At 45.6% G+C, this 18,570-nt stretch overlaps 1 protein-coding gene across 43 annotated transcripts in view; it reads right to left on the reverse strand.

Annotated features, from left to right (window-relative positions):
- The window catches only part of LOC142250958 (uncharacterized), a 345,599-nt gene that overhangs the window by 134,942 nt on the left and 192,087 nt on the right, over positions 1 to 18,570 (reverse strand). For 38 of the 43 annotated variants that reach the window (XM_075323314.1, XM_075323336.1, XM_075323323.1 and 35 more), the window contains 4 exons: positions 18,340 to 18,483; positions 10,441 to 10,536; positions 1,780 to 1,941; positions 815 to 910 (listed from right to left, as the gene is read on the reverse strand). In XM_075323314.1, the coding sequence (XP_075179429.1) occupies positions 815 to 910; positions 1,780 to 1,941; positions 10,441 to 10,536; positions 18,340 to 18,483 (498 nt within the window). The remainder of the gene's footprint in view (positions 1 to 814; positions 911 to 1,779; positions 1,942 to 10,440; positions 10,537 to 18,339; positions 18,484 to 18,570) is intronic. The other 5 variants (XM_075323320.1, XM_075323325.1, XM_075323338.1 and 2 more) reach the window with 5 other exon arrangements.

Below are 18,570 nucleotides of genomic sequence, written 5' to 3' on the forward strand. Positions count from 1 at the left end.
GACATGTGGGTCACAACCACGTTTTTCTTTATATGTAGAGGAGCTCTTAAAATCTATTGGTTGGACATAGATCTCCCCAATAATCTGCCTCTAGAGATTATTGTTAATAAAAGGGGGCATTACCAATGTGAGAGCAGACTGTCAGTCATTACATGTCTCACAGTGGTAATGCCCCTTTTCATTTAAAATAAGCTCTGGAGGCAGATTCTCGGGGATCTATGTCCGGCTCAGAGATCTAAACAGCTGATTTACGTATAGGAATAATTTATTGGATCACAAATATCAAAAATATGGCTTATCCTATAAAAACAAAACGCAAAAAAACCTAGCCCACTTATGGTTACATCGGCTGTAAAAAAAAAAATAGATGGCTTTGGATTTATATGACATAAAAACGATTTTTTTTTTCTATTAAATGTGTTATTTCTCTGCAAAAATTAGAAAACCTAAAAAGCTTTAAATGTTAGTCATTGTTATAATCGCACTAATCTTGGAACATAATTAAAAAAAGCAAAAAAATGTTTTTTTCATCCCCACAAAAAAAATTAATGAAAGTAATTTAACAAAAATAAATATATTACAAAAATGGAACAAATGAAAAATAAAACAAATTCAATCGGTCCAACAAAGCATAAACTCTCCTAAAGCAGAGCGATAAAGAGATATTACTCTTAAAAGGCGGAGATTAAAATGAAATGACATATAGGCTGAAATAGGTTTTGTGCTTATGGAGTTAATGCATATCTAATATGCAGTAAGGTTAATAAGAAAGTGAATATTTGTATGAGGCAATACTGGGGTGAATATTACTTACAGGGACAGTCACACGGGATGAGGGGGCATCTATCATGGTTGTAGTTGTGCATTCTTGGATCGCAGTGTTTAGGAAGACACCAGCAGTGTTTCTTGTCTGCATTGTGTTAAGAACACACGATTGTTATCAACATTATTTTTGTATAGTGTTTACCTTTATTATACATTTATTACATAAGCTGAGCGTAACATCTAATTTCACAGTTTTTGTAAAGGAGACACAGTATTTTCACCTCCTGGGGATGTAATCCTAATGGCACTTTTCACACAGATACAGGAATATAAGAAAATTGAAATAAGCAGTAATCCATATAGAAAAAACGTGGGGTTTTCTAATAAGATAGAATATTGGTGGGATTTTCACTTGTGCAATCCAGTGGTGCGTATTATATTAAAACAAGTGACATGGATAGAAAAATAAATTTTCATAGATTAGTTATCCTTAAAGGAAAAAAAGTGCTGCATCTTATACGCTCAAAATAGGTCCTGTCCTTATTTCCACCCCCATGTTTCACAGTAGGTATGGTGTTCTTTGGATGCAACTCAGCATTCTGTCGTTTTCCAACATGACGAGTTGTGTTTCTACCAAACAGTTCTACTTTGGTTTCATCAGACCATATAACATTCTCCCAATACTCTTCTGGATAATACAAATGCTCTCTAGCAAACTTCAGACTCGCCCAAACATGTACTGGTTTAAGCAGGGGAACACGTCTTGAACTGCAGGATCTGAGTCCTTGGCGGTGTAGTGTGTTACTAATCGTAGCCTTTGCTAAGGTGGTTCCAGCTCTATGAAGGTCATTCACTAACTTCCCCCTGTGGTTCTGGGATTTTTGCTCCCTGTTCTTGTGATCATTTTGACTCCATGAGGTGAGATTTTGCATGGAGCCCCAGATCGAGGGAAATTATCAGTGGTCTTACATGTCTTCCATTTTCTTATTATTGCTCCCAAGATAAGTTATATACCTTCAGTAGTAGGTGACATGGTTGTAGTTGTTGGTTGTTCTGTGGTAGGTGACATGGTTGTAGTTGTTGGTTGTTCTGTGGTAGGTGACATGGTTGTAGTTGTTGGTTGTTCTGTGGTAGGTGACATGGTTGTAGTTGTTGGGCTTTTTGTTGTAGTAGTGTCTGACCCCAGAAAAAAACAGAGAAATGTTATTTCATTCTGATGAAACGATAATGTGATAAGTAATGTGCACATAGCAAATGTGTTTTAGGCCATGATACGTCTAACTTAGATGAAGACGTATAACTTCGTAATACTTGATTTTTGCACAACAGCCTTACTCACTATATACAGCTCCTACTGCAAGTCCCTCTTACTACATAGTAATAAAGGAGATTGAGTTGGGGGGTACATAGAAATCATGGGGCCCCAAAGCAAAAGTCAAAATTTTACCATACCTCAAAGAAAGAAAATATTTGATGGAGTTGGTAGGGAAAAGGTGCATTTGTGTAGTCGGGATAGGGCATATTATGGCCTCTAAAGGCCCCGTCACACACAGAGATAAATCTTTGGCAGATGTGTGGTTGCAGTGAAATCATGGACATATTGTTCCATTTGTACACAGCCACAAACCTGGCACTGATTGTCCACAATTTCACTGCAACCAAAGATCTGCCGCAGATTTATCTCTGTGTGTGACAGGGCCTTAACTGTTTAGAGATAGAAGAGAGGACTTCTTGAGCCGTTTGTATTGACTAGAGTTGAGCGCGGTTCGTGGTTCGTGGTTCTCCAGTTCGCGGCTCGAGTGATTTTGGGGCATGTTCTAGATCGAACTAGAACTCGAGCTTTTTGCAAAAGCTCGATAGTTCTAGATACGTTCGAGAACGGTTCTAGCAGCAAAAAGCAGGGCTTTTTACAGCTACAGTGAGCAGGAGCCATCGCTGGCAGCCTGCCACAAGCTGGTAACCAAGATAAACATCGGGTATCCAAGCAAAGCGCTTTGGTTAGTAACCCGATGTTTATCTTAGTTACGTGCAGGAAGCCCACACTTTCCCGCTCAGCTCGCTCCGCCCCCTCCTGCCCGCGGCATGTACACATACATACACAAACACACACACACACACACATCCCCCCCCCCATCCCCCCCCATCCCCCCCATCCCCCCCCGCCCGCCCGCTCGCTCGCTCGCTCGCTCGGCTTACCTGCGGTGATGAAGTCCCGCCATCCCGACCTCAGCGCTGTCACTGTCCTCCATGGCCGCCGCTTGTCACATCACCTATCGCTTCCGACCCGAGACTGACTAGCGGTGACGTCACGGACCTCTCGCGATACTTGCTGTGAAGGCGCCGGTCATTGACCTCAGTGACAGGGGCTGTCAGTGTGCTGGAGATCAGCGCAGGTAATGTACCTCGCTGACAGCAGCACTTGTCACCCCCCTGCAGTGACCTGGGCTGACCCATTGATGTTAGCTCAGGTCACTGCACTGCTCTCCCAGTCAATGGGGAACATCCTGCTCTTCATTGACTGGGACAGTGTGGATCGTCATGGCAACCCCTTGGATTACACCAGACCTGGATTTGTTTTTCAATCTAATAAATTGGTTAAAGAGGGAATGTTTTGGGGAGTGTTTTTTCAAATAAAAATGTGTTTGTCGTCTATTTTTTTTTATTACTGACTGGGTTGGTGATGTCGGGTATCTGATAGACGCCTGACCTCACCAACCCCAGGGCTTGATGCCAGGTGACATTACACATCTGGTATTAACCCCAAATATTACCCCGTTTGCCACCGCACCAGGGCGCGGGATGAGCTGGGGCGAAGCACCAGGATTGGCGCATCTAATGGATGCGCCACTTCTGGGGCGGCTGCGGCCTGCTATTTTTAGGCTGGGGAGATTCCAATAACCATGGACCTCCCTAGTCTGAGAATATCAGGCCCCAGCTGTCTGCTTTACCTTGGCTGGTGATCCAATTTTGGGGGACCCCTACGTGTTTTTTTTTTTAATTATTTATTTAATTTAAAATAACAGCGTGGGGTGCCCTCAGTTTTGGATTACCAGCCAAGGTGAGGTTGCCAGCTGTGGTCTGCAGGCTGCAGCCGTCTGCTTTACCCTAGCTGGCTACAAAACTAGGGGGAACCCTATGTCATTTTTTTTTCATTTTTTTGGCTAAATACAAAGCTAAGCACCCCTTAGTGCCACATGAAAGGTACCAAAGGGTGTTCCACTTTTTCTCCATTTTTTTCTCCACTTTCTCTCCACTTTTTCTCCACTTTTTCTCCATTTTTTTCTCCACTTTTTCTCCACTTTTTCTCCACTTTTTCTCCACTTTTTCTCCACTTTTTCTCCTCTTAATCTCCACTTTTTCTCCTCTTATGCTCCACTTTTTCTCCACTTTTTCTCCACTTTTTCTCCACTTTTTTCTCCACTTTTTCTCCTCTTATGCTCCACTTTTTCTCCACTTTTTCTCCACTTTTTCTCCTCTTATGCTCCACTTTTTCTCCACTTTTTCTCCACGTTCTCTCCACTTTTTTCTCCACTTTTTCTCCTCTTATGCTCCACTTTTTCTCCACTTTTTCTCCACTTTTTCTCCACTTTTTCTCCACTTATGCTCCACTTTTTCTCCACTTTTTCTCCACTTTTTTCTCCACTTTTTCTCCTCTTATGCTCCACTTTTTCTCCACTTTTTCTCCACTTTTTCTCCTCTTATGCTCCACTTTTTCTCCACTTTTTCTCCACTTTTTCTCCACGTTTTCTCCTCTTATGCTCCACTTTTTCTCCACTTTTTCTCCACTTTTTCTCCACTTTTTCTCCTCTTATGCTCCACTTTTTCTCCACTTTTTCTCCACGTTCTCTCCACTTTTTTCTCCACTTTTTCTCCTCTTATGCTCCACTTTTTCTCCACTTTTTCTCCACTTTTTCTCCACTTTTTCTCCACTTTTTCTCCTCTTATGCTCCACTTTTTCTCCACTTTTTCTTCACTTTTTTCTCCACTTTTTCTCCTCTTATGCTCCACTTTTTCTCCACTTTTTCTCCACTTTTTCTCCACTTTTTCTCCTCTTAATCTCCACTTTTTCTCCTCTTATGCTCCACTTTTTCTCCACTTTTTTCTCCACTTTTTCTCCACTTTTTCTCCTCTTATGCTCCACTTTTTCTCCACTTTTTTCTCCACTTTTTCTCCACTTTTTCTACTCTTATGCTCCACTTTTTCTCCACTTTTTTCTCCACTTTTTTCTCCACTTTTTCTCCTCTTAATCTCCACTTTTTCTCCACTTTTTCTTCACTTTTTTGTCCACTTTTTCTCCACTTTTTCTCCTCTTAATCTCCACTTTTTCTCCACTTTTTCTCCACTTTTTCTCCACTTTTTTGTCCACTTTTTCTCCACTTTTTCTCCTCTTATGCTCCACTTTTTCTCCACTTTTTTCTCCACTTTTTTCTCCACTTTTTCTCCTCTTAATCTCCACTTTTTCTCCACTTTTTCTCCACTTTTTCTCCACTTTTTCTCCACTTTTTTCTCTACTTTTTCTCCACTTTTTCTCCTCTTATGTTCCACTTATTCTCCACTTTTTCTCCACTTTTTCTCCACTTTTTCTCCTCTTATGTTCCACTTATTCTCCACTTTTTCTCCACTTTTTCTCCACTTTTTCTCCTCTTATGTTCCACTTATTCTCCACTTTTTCTCCACTTTTTCTCCACTTTTTCTCCTCTTATGCTCCACTTTTTCTCCACTTTTTCTCCACTTTTTCTCCACTTTTTCTCCTCTTATGCTCCACTTTTTCTCCACTTTTTCTTCACTTTTTTCTCCACTTTTTCTCCTCTTATGCTCCACTTTTTCTCCACTTTTTCTCCACTTTTTCTCCACTTTTTCTCCTCTTAATCTCCACTTTTTCTCCTCTTATGCTCCACTTTTTCTCCACTTTTTTCTCCACTTTTTCTCCACTTTTTCTCCTCTTATGCTCCACTTTTTCTCCACTTTTTTCTCCACTTTTTTCTCCACTTTTTCTCCTCTTAATCTCCACTTTTTCTCCACTTTTTCTCCACTTTTTCTCCACTTTTTCTCCACTTTTTTCTCCACTTTTTCTCCACTTTTTCTCCTCTTATGTTCCACTTATTCTCCACTTTTTCTCCACTTTTTCTCTACTTTTTCTATGGTCGGTCTACCCATTAGCTCTGCCATGCATAGTGTAGCTCTACACCTACTGCACATGTTACTTTATGATTGACATCTCTTTCGTACCAGAGCTGTCTAAGTCTACTCTGACCCCATATTTGTCATTACTATATTGTCCTTGTACTGTATTATGACATTTGTATCATGTGTTTCATTTCTTGCTGTGTTGCAATTTTTTTGCTGCATCCCAATTGTACCTCTACATTGTTCGAGTTTATGTTATTGTTCTCTCACTCTTATGTGATACTGATTATTGTCATTTTTCATGATTACATGCAGATAAGTCCAATCTGACGAAGGCTCAGGCCGAAACGTCATTTGTAACTTGTTTTGGACAAAAACATATATGCTTATGAAAAAAAAATTTTCTTAATACGGACCAATAAAGAGTGATTTTGCATTACTATCCATTGTGACTTACTGACTTAGTCTGGGAGATATAGAGTGCCGAGGTTACTCACTAATTTTATCTATTATTACCTCTGAGCACCTATATACCAGTGAGCAGAGCTTCCTCTACAGTAGTTCTCCTGATTAGGCATGCCCTTACCTCATGAGCAGGGCATTGCAGCTTTGGTAGCAACCATTACGACATGGACTCTGCTGCTGTGGACCCGGGGAGAGTGAGTGCAGATTCATTGCACCCACACTCCTCACATGAAGGGTCCGCACTCCTAGAAAATGGGGGATACGTTCCCTGAGTGTCTCCCCCCCATATTCTAGACGGTCCAGAGTCGTCGTGGGACCCCTTTATTTTTTTTCTTACAATAAATTGGTGAAAGAGGAAATGTTTTGGGGACTGTTTTTTCAAATAAATTTCTTTTGTCGATTTTTTGTTTTTGTTAGTACTGACAGTTTATGATGTTGGGTATCTAATAGACGCCATGACATCACAAACTGCTGGGCTTGATCTCAGGTGACTTTACAGCTAGTATCAACCCGATTTATTACCCCGTTTGCCACTGCACCAGGGCACGGGATGAGCTGGGGTGAAGCGCCAGGATTGGCGCATCTAGTGGATGCGCCACGTCTGGGGTGCCTGCGGCCTGCTATTTTTAGGCTGTGAAGGCCCAATAACTATGGACCTTCCCACCCTGAGAATACCAGACCACAGCTGTCCGCTTTACCTTGGCTGGTGATCCAATTTGGGGGGTCCCCTACTTTTATTGTGTAATTATTAATATTTATAAAATAATTATAAAAAAGAGCCTGAGGGGACCTCCACATTGGATCCCCAACCACGGTAAAGCTGCCAGCTGTGGTTTTCAGGCTACAGCCGTCTGCTTTACCCTAGCTGGCTATCAAAAATGGGGGGACCCAACGTAATTTTTTTTTTTTAACTATTTTTTAAATAGAAAAAATTAATGGGCTTCCCTGTATTTTGATTGCCAACCAAGGTAACGGCAGGCAGATGGGGGTGGCAACCCATAGCTGTCTGCTTTATCTGCGCTGAGAATCAAAAATACCGCGGAGCGCTACGTCATTTTTTTAAAGATTTATTTTTACAGCACTGTGATGTCCAGCAATCAAAATACAGGGAAGCCCATTTTATTTTTAGTTATTTAAATAAATAATTAAAAAAAATATATGTTAGCTCCCACTGCATTTTTTGTATTGCTAGCTAAGGGTAATCCAAGCAGCTACTGGCTGCTAACCCCCACTGCTTGGTGTTACCTTCACTGGCAATGGAAAATCCAGGGAAGCATTTTTTTTTTTTTTTGCCAAAAAGCTACAAAAAAAGGACGTGAGCTTCGCCATATTTTTGTATGCTAGCCAGGTATAGCAGGCAGGTGCTGGAAGAGTTGGATACAGCGCCAGAAGATGGCGCTTCTATGAAAATGCCATTTTCTGAGGCGGCTGCAGACTGCAAATCGCAGCAGTGGGGCCCAGAAAGCTCAGGCCAACCTGTGCTGCGGATTCCAATCCCCAGCTGCCTAGTTGTACCTGGCTGGACACAAAAATGGGGCAAAGCCTACGTCATTTGTTTTCTAATTATTTCATGAAATTCATGAAATAATAAAAAAAGGGCTTCCCTTTATTTTTGGTTCCCAGCCGGGTACAAATAGGCAACTGGGGGTTGGGGGCAGCCGTACCTGCCTGCTGTACCTGGCTAGCATACAAAAATATGGCGAAGCCACATAATTTTTTCAGGGGGCAAAAAACTTCTGCATACAGTCCTGGATGGAGTATGCTGAGCCTTGTAGTTCTGCAGCTGCTGTCTGTCTGTATGGAGAAGAGCAGACAGCAGCTGCAGAACTACAAGGCTCAGCATACTCCATCCAGGACTGCATGCAGAAGTTTTTTGCCCACCAAAAAAATGACGTGGGCTTCGCCATATTTTTGTATGCTAGCCAGGTACAGCTGGCAGCCACGGGCTGCCTCCAACCCCCAGTTGCCTATTTGTACCCGGCTGGGAACCAAAAATATAGGGAAGCCCGTTTTTTTTAATTATTTCACTTATTTCATGAAATAATTAAAAAACAAATGACGTGGGCTTCGCCCTATTTTTGTGTCCAGCCGGGTACAACTAGGCAGCTGGGGATTGGAATCCGCAGCACAGGTTAGCCCGAGGTTTGTGGGCGCCTCTGCTGCGGATTTCAGTCCGCAGCCGTCCCAGAAAATGGCGCTCTCATAGAAGCGCCATCATCTGGCGCTGTATCCAACTCTTCCAACAGCCCTGGAGCCGGGTGGCTTGTTGGGTAATCATGAGTTAATACTGGCTTTGTTTTACCAGCCAGTATTAAGCCAGAGATTCTTAATGTCAGGCACGTTTGACCCGGCCATTAAGAATCTCCAATAAAGGGTTAAAAAAAGACACCACACAGAGAAAAAATACTTTAATAGAAATAAATACACAGACACATTAGAGACTCCATCTTTATTACCCCTGTCAGCCCTCCACGATCCTGCTCTTCTGTCTTCTTTCTTTCTAGTGTAGTAGTAGTGACGATTGTAGTGAGGGGCATCACTTGGGGCTGGGGAACCTCCATCCTAACTACAATGCTCACTACAATCGGGAAGCAGCGTGCAGCCTTCACTCCGTGAGTGATCACTGCTGGCTGCTAGCGGTAACAGCGGTAACGCTGACAGACGCGTTACCATAGCAACGGTGCTCCCGGAGCCGCGGTTAGCGGTGACGTCACCGCTAACTGCGTTGCTATGGCAACGGTGATCTCCGTTAATGACCGGCTGTGTCAGCCGGTCCCTAACGGAACGGGGAGTCGACCGTGTGCTAGAGCATGTCGCCGGTACACGGCGATACACATATGTGCACCGTGTACCGGAGAGATGCACTCGCAGGTCCTACATGACGTGTCATAGTCATGTGACCAGTCTGTAGCCAATGAGATAATAGCCACGTGACTGGTCACATGGCTATTTTGACGTCACGATAGGTCCTGCTTCTCTGCTGGCAGTGCAGGTCACCGGGAGGATTCAGCGATCATCGGATGGAATAGCGGCAGGAGACAGAGTGCAGAAGGGATCGCGAGGACCGGTAAGTGTTATGGCAATGTTTATTAACTGTTTGTGTACATTTATAATGCATTTTTATGTGTTTGTGATTGCCTCCCATTATAGCCTATTGGTTCTAGTTCGGTTCGTCGAACGTTCGACGAGCCGAACTCGAGCCAGACCCCCCGTTCGGCGAACCGCCTCGAGCCGAACCGGGACCGGTTCGCTCATCTCTAGTATTGACATGTGGGTCAAAACCATATTTTTCTTTATATGTAGAGGAGCTCTTAAAATCTATTGGTTGGACATAGATCTCCCCAATAATCTGCCTCCAGAGGTTATTGTTAATAAGAGGGGGCATTACCAATGTGAGAGTAGACTGTCAGTCATTACATGTCTCACACTGGTAATGCCCCTTTTCATTTACAATAAGCTCTGGAGGCAGATTCTCGGGGAGATCTATGTCCGGCTCAGAGATCTAAACAGCTGATTTACGAATAGGAATAATTCATTGGATCACAAATATCAAAAATATGGCTCATCCTGTAAATACAAAATGCAAAACAACCTAGCCCACTTATGGTTACATCGGCTGTAAAAAAAAAAATAGATGGCTTTGGATTTATATGACATAAAAACTTTTTTTTTTCCATTAAATGTGTTATTTCTCTGCAAAAATTAGAAAACCTAAAAAGCTTCAAATGTTAGTCATTGTTATAATCGCACTAATCTTGGAACATAATTAAAAAATGCAAAAAACAATGTTTTTTTCATCCCCACATAAAGATTTAATAAATTTAAATGAAGAAGCTATAACTATTCCAAAAATGGAACACACGAAAAATAAAACAAATTCAATCGGTCCAAGAAAGAATAAACCCTCCTAAAGCAGAGAGATAAAGAAAAGTTATTACTCTTAATACGCGAAGATTAAAATGAAATGACATATAGGCTGAAATAGGTTTTGTCCTTATGGAGTTAATGCATATCTAATATGCAGTAAGGTTAATAAGAAAGTGAATATTAGTATGAGGCAATACTGGGGTGAATATCACTTACGGGGACAGTCACACGGGATGAGGCGGCATCTATCATGGTGGTAGTTGTGCATTCTTGGATCGCAGTGTTTAGGAAGACACCAGCAGTGTTTCTTTGCTGAATAGTGTTAAGAACACACGATTGTTATCAACATTATTTTTGTATAGTGTTTACCTTTATTATACATTTATTACATAAGCTGAGCTTAACATCTGATTGCATAATATTTGTAAAGCAGACACAGTATTTCACCTCTAGGGGATATAATACTAATGAATATTAGGACACAGAAAAAGGAATATAAGAAAATTGAAATAAGCAGTAATCAATGTAGAAAAAAATGTGGAGTTTTCTACTAAGATAGAATATTAGTCTGATTTTCACATATGAAATTTAGCGGTGCCTGTTATATTAAAAACAAGTGACATGGATAGAAAAATACATTTTCATAGATTAGTTATCCTTAAAGGAAAAAATGCTGCATCCTGAACGCTCAAAATAAGTCATGTTCTTATCAGGATAAATCTCGGTCACTTCACCACAGCAGGCACGCCAATGTAAGTCGCCGGCTACAGAGATTTTTTTCTTAATGCATTAGAGAACAGCGGGAAAGGGGAATATATCTACTAGGAAGGAGGATATATTTACGAAAAATGGGCCCAGGATGGTGGACCTATATACCAGGAAGGGGACTAGGATGAGGGATGTACAAACCAGGAAGGGATCCAAGATGGGTACATTAGTAGAGGATGGAGGAAATTACTCCTTATGTTCTTAGAAGGAGCATAGGATAGGCGATATGTATACCAGGAAGAAGCCCAATATGGGGGGCTTATACGAGGATGCGGGATATATATATACCAGGAAGGGGTGAAAGATGGGAGACATTAGTACAGGATGGATCTCATTACTACATAATGAAAGGAAAAACTGAAACAGAAACCTCTGAGAGTTTTTCTGACCCATACATATACATAGAACAATTATCAAAAGTGCTCCAACCGTTTTATAAATAAATTTATTTTATTGTCACAATAGTACAAAAAAGAGAATTTTGTTTACTTACCGTAAATTCTTTTTCTTATAGTTCCGACATGGGAGACCCAAACCATGGGTGTATAGCTTCTGCCTCCGGAGGACACACAAAGTACTACACTCAAACGTGTAGCTCCTCCCTCCGGGCTATATACACCCCCTGGATGACAATCTACCCAGTTCAGTGCAAAAGCTGAAGGAGGACATCCACCCATAAGTAGAGATAGAGTAAAACTCGGAATAACCGGAACTCTGTCTACTAACAACAGCCGGTGAAACACACGGAACAAAAAACTGCCAACAGGCAACAGGGAGGGTGCTGGGTCTCCCATGTCGGAACTATAAGAAAAAGAATTTACGGTAAGTAAACAAAATTCTCTTTTTCTTTATCGTTCCTTATGGGAGACCCAAACCATGGGACGTTCCAAAGCAGTCCATGGGTGGGAATAAACCAAACTGAGAAGTAGGCAAAACCTAACTTCACAAATGGGCGACAGCCGCCTGAAGAATGCGTCTGCCCAAGCTCGCATCTGCCGAAGCATGAGCATGCACTTGGTAGTGCTTCGAAAAAGTGTGCAGACTGGACCACGTGGCAGCCTGACAAACCTGCTGAGCCGTAGCCTGGTGCCTGAAAGCCCAGGAGGCACCGACAGCTCTGGTCGAGTGCGCCTTAATCCCCGGCGGGGGAGGCACCTGAGAGCACTGGTAGGCATCGGTGATAGCCGACCTGATCCAACGAGCTAGGGTCGGTTTAGAAGCAGCGAGACCCTTGCGCTGACCAGTGGTTAGCACAAAAAGTGAGGTGCACCGCCTAAAAACGGCGGTGCGTGACACATAGATTCGGAGCGCCCGCACCAAATCCAAGGTATGCAACGCCTTTTCAAAGCGATGCACAGGGGCCGGACAAAGAGAAGGCAATGAAATGTCCTGGTTAAGGTGGAAAGGAGACACCACCTTAGGGAGAAAATCCGGAGTCGGACGAAGAACCACCTTGTCTTGGTGAAACACCAAAAAGGGGGATTCCGAAGAGAGCGCAGCCAAATCAGAAACTCTCCTGAGAGAAGTTATGGCTACTAGAAAAACAACTTTCTGTGAAAGTCTAAACAAGGGGACCTCCCTGAGAGGCTCAAAGGGGGGTTTCTGTAAGGCCGTGAGGACCAGATTAAGGTCCCAGGGATCCAAGGGCCGCCGGTAAGGAGGAATGATGTGAGATGCGCCCTGCATGAAGGTGCGCACCTGAGCCAGTCGGGCGATACGCCGCTGGAACAATACCGACAGAGCCGACACCTGTCCCTTGAGGGAATTGAGGGACAGTCCTAGCTGTAGACCGGACTGTAGAAAAGACAGGATGGTCGGCAAGGAGAACGGCCAAGGAGCATGGTCGGAAGAGTGACACCAGGACAGGAAAATCCTCCAAGTCCTGTGGTAAATCTTGGCCGAGGAAGACTTCCGAGCCTGAGTCATGGTGGAGATGACCTCAGAGGGAATGCCTGAAGCCGTCAGGATCCAGGACTCAAGAGCCACGCCGTCAATCTGAGAGCCGCAGAATTCTGGCGGAAGAACGGACCTTGAGAGAGAAGGTCTGGGCGGTCCGGGAGATGCCACGGCACCTCTACGGACAGACGGAGCAGGTCTGGGTACCAAGCTCGCCTGGGCCAGTCCGGAGCAATGAGTATGACTCGACGGCCCTCCATTCTGATCTTGCGCAGAACCCTGGGCAAGAGCGCTAGAGGGGGAAACACATAGGCCAGACGGAACTGAGACCAATCTTGAACCAGTGCGTCTGCTGCGAAGGCTTGAGGATCGTGGGAGCGAGCCACGTAAACCGGAACCTTGTTGTTGTGCCGGGATGCCATTAGATCCACTTCCGGAGTGCCCCACTTGCGGCAGATTGATCTGAACACTGACGGATGCAGGGCCCACTCGCCGCTGTCCACGGTTTGACGGCTGAGATAATCTGCCTCCCAGTTTTCCACGCCTGGGATGTGGACTGCCGATATGGTGGACTTGGAGTCCTCCGATCACTGGAGGATTCGTTGAACCTCCAACATCGCCAGACGGCTGTGAGTCCCGCCCTGGTGATTGATGTAGGCAACCACTGTCGCGTTGTCCGACTGAACTCGAATGTGCCTGCCCGCCAACAGGTGGTGAAAAGCTAGGAGAGCTAGAAACACAGCTCTGATCTCCAGCACATTGATTGAGAGGGCTGATTCGGACGGAGTCCAAGTGCCCTGTGCTCGGTGATGGAGAAATACTGCTCCCCAACCGGAGAGGCTGGCATCCGTGGTGAGGATCACCCAGGACGGAGTCAGGAAGGAGCGTCCCTGTGACAGAGAGAGGGGCCGAAGCCACCACTGAAGGGAGCTCCTGGTCTGTGACGACAGAGCCACCAGCCTGTGCAAGGAAGAGATCCGCTTGTCCCAACAGCGGAGAATGTCCAGCTGCGGGGGACGCAGATGGAACTGGGCAAAGGGAACCGCTTCCATGGACGCCACCATCTGACCCAGCACCTGCATGAGGTGTCTGATGGAATGACGGCGGTGCCTCAGCAGAGAGCGCACCGCCAGACGAAGGGACTGCTGTTTGACTAAGGGCAACTTGACAAGTGCCGGCAGAGTCTCGAATTGCATCCCTAGGTACAAAAGCACCTGGGTCGGGGTCAGAGTGGACTTGGGCAGGTTGACAAGCCACCCGAACTGAACTAGCGTGGCGAGAGTGAGAGAGACACTCCGCTGGCAGTCTGCACTGGATGAGGCCTTGACTAGAAGGTCGTCCAGGTAAGGAATCACTGCCAACCCCTGGAGGTGCAGGACCGCAACCACTGCTGCCATGACCTTGGTGAATACTCGAGGGGCCGTGGCTAAGCCGAAGGGGAGAGCCACGAATTGGAAATGTTCCTCTCCGATCGCAAAGCGTAGCCAACGCTGGTGTGAAACCGCAATAGGCACATGCAGATAGGCATCTCTGATGTCGATGGATGCCAGAAAATCTCCTTGGGTCATTGAGGCAATGACCGATCTCAGAGATTCCATGCGAAAGTGCCGCACCTGAACATGCTTGTTGAGAAGCTTGAGATCCAGGATGGGCCGGAAGGAACCGTCCTTTTTGGGGACTAGAAAGAGGTTTGAGCAGAAACCGCTGAACCGTTCCCGGGCGGGAACCGGAACAATTACACCGTTGGCCTGCAGGGATGCCACGGCCTGAGAGAAGGCGGCGGCTTTGGAGCAGGGGGGGGTGGACAGAAAAAATCTGTTTGGCGGGCTGGAAGAAAATTCTATCCTGTAGCCGTGGGAGATGATATCCCGCACCCACTGATCGGAGACGTGTTGAAACCACACGTCGCCAAAGTGGGAATGCCTGCCACCGACCAAGGACGTTGCTGGCGCAGCCAGATAGTCACGAGGAGGCTGCCTTAGTGGCAGCGGCTCCTCCGGTCTTTTGAGGACGCGGCTTTGCGCGCCAGTTGGATTTACGATCCTTGGCTGCGGTAGTGGACGAGGTCGAGGGCTTAGAGGATGACCAGTTAGAGGAACGAAAGGAACGAAACCTCGATTGGTTTCTGCCCTGGACAGGTTTCTTGGCTTTAGTTTGTGGCAAGGAAGTACTCTTCCCGCCAGTAGCTTCCTTAATTATGTCATCCAGCTGTTCCCCAAACAGCCGGGACCCAGCAAAAGGGAGACTCGCAAGGTACTTCTTAGAGGAAGCGTCTGCTTTCCACTCTCGAAGCCACAAGATCCTGCGGATCGCGAGGGAGTTAGCGGAGGCCACCGCCGTGCGGTGAGAAGCCTCCAGGATGGCAGACATGGCGTAGGATGCAAAAGCCGAAGCTTGATAAGTTAAGGCATCCGTCTCAGGAATAGAGTCCCTGGAGAGGGAATGTATCTCCGCCAGAGAGGCAGAGACTGCCTTAAGAGCCCACACTGCCGCAAAAGACGGGGAGAACGAGGCTCCTGCCGCCTCATATATAGACTTGGCCAGAAGGTCAACCTGGCGGTCAGTGGGATCCTTAAGAGAAGTGCCATCAGCCACAGCTACGACTGTGCGGGCTGAGATTCTGGACACCGGAGGGTCTACCTTTGGGGACTGGGCCCATTCCTGAACCACCTCTGGTGGAAAAGGAAAACGGTCATCTGAACTACGCTTCGGAAAACGTTTGTCAGGACAGGCCCTGGGCTTAGTAACAGTGGTGTGAAAGCTGGAGTGGTTAAAAAACATACTCCTAGCTCTCTTAGGTGAGGTAAACTGGTGTATTTCTACCAGAGAGGGTTGTTCCTCTGACTCTTGTGGGTTGAGGTTCAGTACGGAGTTAATGGACGCAATCAAGTCACTAACATCCGCATCACCCTCAGACAAGTCAATGGGGTACATAGAGGAAGCGTCTGAGCCCACAGTAAACGAATCCTCCTCGCCCTGCACCTCGGCACGTGAATCAGAGCCGTGGGAAGAGGAAGGAGAAGGGTCCCTGCGTCTCCGTTTAGGGGGACGGGGTCCTAGGACCTGCTCTGAGAGCTCTGCAGAGCTGGGAGTAGCAGAGGCACCCTGAGAAGGGGGCTGATGCATGGTCAGCAGAGTCCGGGACAGCTGCCCCATGGAGTCAGCAAAAGACTGGGAAATAGCTTGTGAAAAGGAAGCTACCCAAGCCGGGGGTTCAGCCACCGGGGCCGGAGCAGCCGGAGGGACCCCTGAGGAGGCTCCAGGCTGAGACACAACCATGTTAGCACAGGCATCACAATGTGGGTATGTGCTTGGCTCTGGCAGAATGAGCTTACATGCAGTGCATATAGTGTACATGTTTGCAGCCTTGCTTCGGGTGACAGACATGCTGCTGAGGTGGAAGCTCTGCAGCAAGAATACACTCCTGTAGAATGCCCTAAGAGTGTAATAAAAAGTCCACAACCGAAGGTTGTGGCTTACCAGCCCGCTCTCTGTGTGCCCTCCGGATTCCACAGCTCAAAGCCCCAGTGAAGCGTCAGCCTTCCTAACAGTATGCAGCTGCAGCATCCAGCGCCTTCCAGTGTAAGAACGCTGAGAAAATGGCGCTGGGCGAAGGAGGGGGGGCGTGTATAAGCCCCAGAGCGGGAAAAACGGAGGGCAGAGAGATACAGGGAGAGATACAGGGGAGGGAACATCTCCCCAGAGAGGAGTGCCCTCCCCTCTGCTGGTCGGGCGGTGGGCGGCGCTGTATGCAAAACATGCAGAGAAGCCGAAACCGAAACTAGGCCCAAACTGAAGCCGGGGCCTAGATTTTAAAATGCGGCCGACGAGCAGGCACCTTCGGCGCGGTTCTCAGGGGAAACCCCCAGAACCGGCCGGAATTTACAGTAACGATAAAACACATACTGCCCCCCTAATAAAAGTACCCGGGACCCCTGAAAAACGTCTCAATACTTAGCTTTTGAGACGCAGGGCCAGTCCCTGAGTGGGGGTTAACGCTCCTTCCAGCAGGAACCAGACAGGGCTGTGGATGGAGACCGGTCTCCTGCAAGCAGAGAGGACCGTGACGGCTCCCACTTCAACCCAGAGCCTCTCAGAGGATGTGAAGGAGCGCGGCATGTAAAGGCTCCAGCCTTATAAAGTCAACCTTAACAGCACCGCCAACAGAGTGGGGTGTGAAGGGACATGCCGGGAGTCCAGACTGGACCCGCTTTTCTTCCAAATCTTTAAAATTAAAATAAAAATGAAAAAAAAATATCAGAAAAAGCAAGTGTGTGTGATCCTCCTGAAACACAAAGCATTGAACTGGGTAGATTGTCATCCAGGGGGTGTATATAGCCCGGAGGGAGGAGCTACACGTTTGAGTGTAGTACTTTGTGTGTCCTCCGGAGGCAGAAGCTATACACCCATGGTTTGGGTCTCCCATAAGGAACGATAAAGAAAAACAGTTTATAGCATTATAATTAATCCTGAACAAAAATTCAGCAAAACATATTAAGGTAAAAATCCAAAAGAGAAACCAGGGCAAGAAGTGTGGACACGAATAAAAAGCCCAGGAATGGGAGAGGACACGGGACGATAGAGCAATCACTGACCCAGTCAAATAATGGGCAGGAAAATATCCACGTATAATATCGTTGCTGGAGTGCAAGCTAAGGTGACTATGTGCATATCAAGAGAAAATCAGAGCTATTCAGCGAGTGGACACTAGATGGCGCTCAAGCATAAATAACACGTTAATGTGCACCGGCGCTGAATATTTTATTGCAGCAAAGTACTCCAGGCTTACCCATGTCAGTATGTTGTGAGGCTCACGTACCGGGTCCCCTCCCTCGCCCAACGTAACGTCCGTTTCGAGATGAATCTTCTTCGGGGGCCCATCTAGTGTCCACTCGCTGAATAGCTCTGATTTTCTCTTGATATGCACATAGTCACCTTAGCTTGCACTCCAGCAACGATATTATACGTGGATATTTTCCTGCCCATTATTTGACTGGGTCAGTGATTGCTCTATCGTCCCGTGTCCTCTCCCATTCCTGGGCTTTTTATTCGTGTCCACACTTCTTGCCCTGGTTTCTCTTTTGGATTTTTACCTTAATATGTTTTGCTGAATTTTTGTTCAGGATTAATTATAATGCTATAAACTGTTTTTTGTACTATTGTGACAATAAAATAAATTTATTTATAAAACGGTTGGAGCACTTTTGATAATTGTTCTATGTATATGTATGGGTCAGAAAAACTCTCAGAGGTTTCTGTTTCAGGTTTTCAGTGGTTATTGGGGAGTGACCCGATGAATAAATAATGAGGTCCAGCTTTTCCCCTTCTTTTGTGACTAATAATGAAAGGAAGGGGGGAACGCGTAACCCATTGTTTTGGTTGGAAAGAAGCCGGACGGTGAGGTTACAAAATCAAAATCCTCTGACGAGTTTAGTAAATTGAGTAACGCACCTTCAGTAGTAGATGTTATTTTTGTAGTTGTTGAGTGTTGTGTAGCACTGGGAGTCTTGGTTACAGTAATTGGGTGTTTTGTGGTTATAGGTGGCATGGTGGTAGTTGTTGGATGTGGAGTAGTAGTAGTGGTACTGTTTGGTTCTGGAACAAAAAAAAACAACGTCAGACAAAGAAAAATAGTTAAACTTTTCCTAACAAAAAAGAGAATGTAATAAATCCAGGTATTTC

The sequence above is a fragment of the Anomaloglossus baeobatrachus genome, chromosome 9 (genome assembly GCF_048569485.1).
Source record: "Anomaloglossus baeobatrachus isolate aAnoBae1 chromosome 9, aAnoBae1.hap1, whole genome shotgun sequence".
Taxonomy (NCBI): Eukaryota; Metazoa; Chordata; class Amphibia; order Anura; family Aromobatidae; genus Anomaloglossus; species Anomaloglossus baeobatrachus.